The 6,544-nt window shown below is 48.0% G+C and overlaps 1 protein-coding gene across 1 annotated transcript; it reads right to left on the bottom strand.

Moving 5' to 3' along the window:
- Positions 1-3,405: 3,405 nt before the first annotated feature.
- LOC139302683 (bifunctional protein GlmU-like) lies at positions 3,406-5,676 on the bottom strand. Its single transcript, XM_070926388.1, has 3 exons — positions 5,609-5,676; positions 4,454-4,645; positions 3,406-3,998 (listed from the first exon to the last, which is right to left on the bottom strand). Exons 1-3 carry the CDS (start codon positions 5,609-5,611, stop codon positions 3,747-3,749), a joined length of 447 nt encoding a protein of 148 aa, XP_070782489.1. The 5' UTR covers positions 5,612-5,676; the 3' UTR covers positions 3,406-3,746.
- Between the last annotated feature and the right edge of the window lie 868 nt (positions 5,677-6,544).

Here is a 6,544-nt window from a genome sequence, read left to right as displayed (position 1 = left end):
CCTTTACTTGAGCTACATTTTATTACATATTCTACTTCTGACAGCAGGACTGAAGCTTAATTGAGTATTTACATCGCGGTTGTATTAACACTTTGATTTTATGTATTTGTCCTGCAATTCTGAGTGTGTGTGTATGTGTGTGTGTGTGTGAGTGTGTGTGTGTGAGCGTGTGTGTGAGTGTGTGTGTGTGTGTGTGTGTGAGTGTGTGTGTGTGAGCGTGTGTGTGAGTGTGTGTGTGTGTGTGTGTGTGTGTGTGAGCGTGTGTGTGAGTGTGTGTGTGTGTGTGAGTGTGTGTGTGTGTGTGTGTAGAAACCCACTAGACTTGTGTCAACGTGCCTCCGCGGTGTCGGCGGCGGAGGGATGCTTTGATCTGTGCGTGTTGTCCGTCCGGTCCTCCGCCTCATGGTGCGACATTCAAACGGAGCTGCGCGTCATTAGTCCGGGAGATCTTTGGCTGCCACATGAAAGCCGCAGGATCACTGCGGCGGCGGCTCCCCGGGGGGGCGGCCGCTTGCGTCCCTGCTCCAGAGGACGTGCACAGGCCCGCGCGCCGCCGCCGCCGCCGCCACGACTTCTCTCTCAAACAGGACAGCCGACTTACAAACGACCGGGGCCGGTGAGGGGGCGGCTGCACGGCTCATTACTGACAGATCGCAGACAGAAGGCGGCCGGGAGGAGAAGTCACTAATGAGGAAGAGAGCAGATACTGAGGAGGAGGAGGAGGAGGAGGAGGAACGATGAAGCTCCTCGCCAGCTCGTCCGTCACTGCAGGAGGAGGCTCACCTGAGCAGGGCGGGGGGGTGCAGGAGGAGGCTCACCTGAGCAGGGCAGGGGGGGGGAGGCAGGAGGAGGCTCAACTGAGCAGGGCGGGGGGGTGCAGGAGGAGGCTCACCTGAGCAGGGCGGGGGGGGGGGGAGGAGGCAGGAGGAGGCTCACCTGAGCAGGGCAGGGGGGGGGGCAGGAGGAGGCTCACCTGAGCAGGGGGGGGGGGGGGGGGGGGGGGAGGCAGGAGGAGGCTCAACTGAGCAGGGGGGGAGGAGGCAGGAGGAGACCTGCAGGAGCTGGAAGAGCAGCTTCAGACTAGCGAGGACTCCAGTTTCATAGCTTTGACATGGCCGCACCCCCAGCCAGTTACCTCCGCTACACCGGACCACAACCTGAGTCCTAACCCCGGCGTCTTTCCTCTCAGCCTCTCCTGGAGAGCCTTCATCATCATCATCATCATCATCATGCCTCCTGGTAGGTTAGGGTCTGGTCACATGACACTTTGCTCTGCTTCACATTAACTTCTGTTGAAGTCTGTAAGATGGAAACGTTGAGATACGTTGAACAGAAGGCTGATGTGACCTGAAGGGGCCGCGATCCATCATCGGTGCCCCGGTCTGCTCCTCGTGTTTTGGGGGGTTTGAAGGCTCTGTAGTTTCTCTCTCCTGTGGATCACCTGTGTGTTGGTTGTATGTACCCTGGTGAGGACTTGTGAACGTCTCCATCGGGCCTACATCTGCACTGTAGCTGCTGTAGAGAGGAGCGGGAGAAGTTGGAGGTTAAAAAAGGTCCATCCATGTCCATCAGTCGGCCTCCACGGTGACTGAGCTCTTTCATGTATATTCAGTTAAAGAGAGCTGCGATGTGTTCAGCAGCGTCCTGGTCACAACGTCTTGCTCACGTCAGTACTCTTTAATAAAAGAAAAACAGGCCGGTACTTTCTTCTTTTCCTCACATGGCATCTTATCTACATTGTACATCAGGTAAAAATGATGTGTGAACACAAACTGTCAGAGAGACGGAAAACATGACAAAAGATAACCTGAAGGAACTTCTTGTTCTGGAAACAACCTTTGGGTTTATGTTCTAACAACAATGTTTTCCCCGTCCAAAAAAACACAAACAGGACACGGCGAGCTGCAGCGTGAGCGCGGCGGTGTCGGACACTACAGCTGTGCAGAGATTAAAGTCAACTCTTTGTTGAGGAAGAGTCTCACAGTAAAATGTAATTGGTGCCTCGCAGCAGGACGCCGACTGCGAACGTCGCTGTGAAACATTAAGAAACAACAAACATCACAACGAACTTGTTATTCACAGACGTTTCAAACGAGGATAACTCACATTTTTCTCCGTGGAGATGTGTAGAAGTGCACGTAAACAACACTGTGGACGTTTAATCATCGCTGCCACATGAAGAAGCCATTTAAAGAAAGACAAATAGACGAGGATTGAGAGTCTTTAGATCAAAAGCTATATTTCAAATCCAGAACATCCGCTTTGGGCTGCTGCCTTTCAATTTGTCGGGAACGAAAACTGAGCTGCTTTAGTTGGATGCGTAAAAACTGCCTCCCAGGGGGCACTGGGGCAGACCACCAACACTTTTTGGCCACCATGCTGCGCCAACGCAGCAAAACAAAAGCACAAAGCTGCAGCGGGGACGCTTTGTTGCTCCGCTTTAATGTGGCGGCAGGCCGGCTGCCCCGCTGCCGTGCGGCCTCGTCCTCCTGGAACACAAACGCTGCAAAGACCCGCAAAGTGTCGCAGTGTGGCGGGAGAAGCCTTCAGCTTCCATCCTGCCTGGAAACACACTGAATGTTTCTGCAGCTTTTATTCACTGACAACAAATCACACATTCTTTAAACTCCATCATCTTGTTCCGCCGTCTTCTTCTACAACCATTTACTTGACTGGAGAATTAACCGTTTATCTTAATGAACCAACTCTAACTAATATTTGCAGAATGGTAGTGGACGGAAACGTGGATTAATCAGCATTTTACAACAATCCATTTGAAATGCCTCTTGAAACTCTGATGTTTGAGTTCTTGTATTATTTTGTGTATGCAAGGAGAAAAAATATGTTAAAAAAACACAGTTCAGTTTTTATCAAACGGGAGGAAATAGTACATTTGTTGAGGACTATTTTCAGCAGGATTGAGTTAAAACAATCCACTTCTCGTGTGTTCACTGTCATGGAGCCGGGCTGGAATCAGTCAGTCTGACGTCCAATTAAACTGCATGAACTGGATTCCATCAAAAGGCTGTTACCACTCCCCTCTCCCCTCCCTCCGACCCGCCCGCCACACGGCCACAGAGGCTTTCCTTTCTTCGCAGCGACGGCCATGACCGAGCCGAGGTCAGGACTAATCCTTGAGGGGGGGTTCTCGCTTTGTCTTGTCACAACCAGGGGGGTCAGAGGCTCTGAAAGGCCGCAGCTCAGTTTAACATCTATTAGCAGAAAGCTGCGACCCCCGCAGAGCCGCTGCTATTGGCTGCTGGGGCTCAGGACGACTGTGTGTGTGTGTGTGTGTGTGTGTGTGTGTGTGTGTGTGTGTGTGTGTGTGTGTGTGTGTGTTGCATTCCCTGAAGATGTTAAAGCCGGACAGACGCTGGACGTTTTTTCTTCATCTAACCCACAGAACACGTTTTAATCTTTATTCATTGATTTGATGCTTTGAGTTGGACTCAGTGTGAGTTCATTAAAACACGATTAAATGAAAAGTCTGTACTGTACGAACCTTACAGTGCGAGTAGCCACGCTAACAAGGCTACAGACCAGCAGCTGCCGGCGTCGCTTCTTGTATTTGTTCGTGTATACGTTTGTAATACAGGAGTCGTGAGCGATGATACTCGTTACAAGATGACGTGAAATCTTTTCCCCAGTTGCCTCACACTCGTTCAGTCTTTGGTCTTGAGGTCAAACACCCACAGCGATCAGGACCACCTCTATATTTGTACATTAGAAAACCCCACGAGGCGGTTTCAGTCCGTCTGTGAGCGCGGCTGGACCACGAGCTCGGGGAAGCCCGTCCGCTCGTCCATCTCCCTGGTGAACTGCAGGTCGACCGCCTCGCCGACGACCACCTCGGCCGTGGTGAACACCTCCAGGTCTCCCATCACGTGACCGCCGACCGTCCTGCCCTCGGCGTCCGACAGGCAGATGTGGAGGTGGGCGTCCCGGTTCAGCGTGCCGACCAGGGAGGTGATCTCGAACCGCCCGCTGAGGTGGATCACCTGAGGGTGGGGGGGGGGGACAGCTGACATCGTGACAAGCTAACATTACATCATATTACATGACGTTTATTCAGCTGACGCCTGACGACCATGTCCTGGATGAGGGATGGGCCTGAGCTCTGAGCATTTATAGTAACACAACTTTATTTACACGTCCTGCAGAGACAAGCTGACAAAAGGGCTGATGTGTTGCTTTAACACAGCGTCTCACTTATGTATGTAGATTAATTTACATTTTAAAACTTTGGATTTTTAATATTTTCAGTCATTCAGAATGACATATATAGACTTTAAATGAAAAGGGCACAACATGGAAGTGGGAGAAATCACTTTACATGGACTCGTGTTAAAGGTGCTAAACAAAGACAAACGTGAAAACACAGAAAGTTGGTTAAAATGAACCAAAGTGAACCTGGACTCCAACAAACTCATCTCAGGCCTTCACTGCCAAGTACCTCATTTGTATTTGTTGCCGTGGCGTTGGCCAGCCGGAGCGTTGCCTTGGTGACGCTGCCCACGCAGGTGATGATGAACGGCGCTCGGAGTCGCTTCTCCTCCACGAACGCCTGCAGAGATCCCAACAGCTCCTGACCCGGACCGAGCCGGACCGCGTGGACCCGCAGGGACGATCCTCCTCCTGCTGAACTCTGAAGAAAAAGATGGTTTCGTTCGTTCATTTGAGCTTTTTTCTTTTCTTGGACTTTCACCAGTCTCACTGTCTCTTGGTTGCATTTACACTTGTTGTTGTTTACTCGTCCAACAGCTGTGGGATCAGCTGGAGAACCACAAAGTGGTTCTGTGTAAATGGCTCTCTACATGTATTGAAAAGCAACACAAATGTGAGTGGACAAAAATCTTTTGTCCAGTGTGTGTGTGTGTGTGGTCCATTCAGATCTTTAACAGGATCACTGTGCTTAACCAAACACCAGCCTGACCTCTGACCCCATCGGTGAAGCTCACACTGATCCGCAGGTTCACAAAGACCTTACAGAAGAGCGGCAGCGAGGTCACATTACTTTACATTCATTTACTCTGCCGACAGTCCTCTTCAGCTTTAATAATCATCTTCATTTCAAGCAGGTTTCCATTGAAATCTGCTTGAAATGTATATTTACACTTTTATAAGAAGTCACTATAAAAACATTCCCTTTGCGTATAAACTTCATAATGATTCTTCTAAAAGGTGAAGCCACACAGAAGTGAGAGAACTCCACCTTATAGAGGTGATAGAAGTCTGGAGGGACTCTGCTGTGGACTGTAGAGAGGCAGCAGTTTCAGTGTTGGACCCTCTGAAACTCAGGATAAGAGACTTCACCTCAGTGACGTCGATTTTATTAATGGATGCATTAAGTGGTAACTGAACGAGGTTCAATTTATTCCTTTATGACTCTTTTATCCAAACACTGGACTCTTCTTAACCTCTGAAAGCATGAAGCTAATTATGTTCCTACTAAATGCAGCAGAGAGAGGGAGTTTTAGAGGTGAGACGTTGGAGGTTTCAGCTTTCTGGAAGTCAGAGAGAAACATTTAAACGAGTGGAGATCTAACGTGTTTTGTGTTTGTCTGCTTTGGATTCAGTTCAGTGAAATCAAAATGAAGTTAAAACTCACCATTCTGCACGAGTCTGAGGCTCCTGAAGCACTAAACTGTGGCCACAAACACTTCAGTTAAACATTTACAGTCGCACACATGACGGAGCGTCACAGTTTGGGTGGAACTGAGCATGCTCAGTAAACAGAGACGACTGACTACTTCCTGCTGAGTTTTAGGGTTTTTTTGTTTTCCTGGTCTTTTACTGCCACCTGCTGGTACTTTTAGAGTTTTGGCACTAAGGTTTGTGTGTACTACTTGTGTTAGAATATTTGACATAACAGAAACTTATTGATGCTCTTTAACAACAACAACAACAACAAAATCATGAAGCTGGTTATGATGCTTTTAATTGTAATGGTAGTATAACACAAAAAATAGAAATGCTAAATTAATTAATTTAATTATTGATACAGTAACTACTGTACTACTAAATCATGTTTAACTTCCTTGATGGAGGTTGTTGTATTTCCATCTTTCCTACAGAGAGTTCAATTCTAGATGAATATTTACTGTAAATAAAAAAGTGTGTCTTTAAACCCCCAAAACATGCAGAGGAGGTGTCACTGCGTTGTTGCACATGACCCCCAACAACCTCCACTAATAAGTTAAGGCAACCTCTGCATTGCCTGAGAGGCGAAATCCAGGGCAAATTATTATGAATTGAAATTCCTGTTTTGTGGAAATTACATCCTTGTAAACAAGTTCAGGAAGACTTTAAATATGTGAAATGTGGCACAGAGGAACAAACAAATCCAGAAGATTTATTTAAAGGTTTTGTCTCGAGACGTGTTGACGTCAGTGATCTGTACCAGGAAAATAATCCTGGTCGACAAACGTGATATCCATTTATTGTACTGAGATTGATTCATTTGTTTAACAGTGAAATTGACTGATTTAGTGACGATAGCACGATAATCAGCCTTTAAAAACAACTCGTGTGTGATTTGTGTGTG

The sequence above is a fragment of the Enoplosus armatus genome, chromosome 19 (genome assembly GCF_043641665.1).
Source record: "Enoplosus armatus isolate fEnoArm2 chromosome 19, fEnoArm2.hap1, whole genome shotgun sequence".
Classification (NCBI taxonomy): domain Eukaryota; kingdom Metazoa; phylum Chordata; class Actinopteri; order Centrarchiformes; family Enoplosidae; genus Enoplosus; species Enoplosus armatus.
The sequence above is the reverse complement of the archived record's forward strand: the minus strand, read 5'-3'. Positions and strand labels throughout refer to the sequence as shown.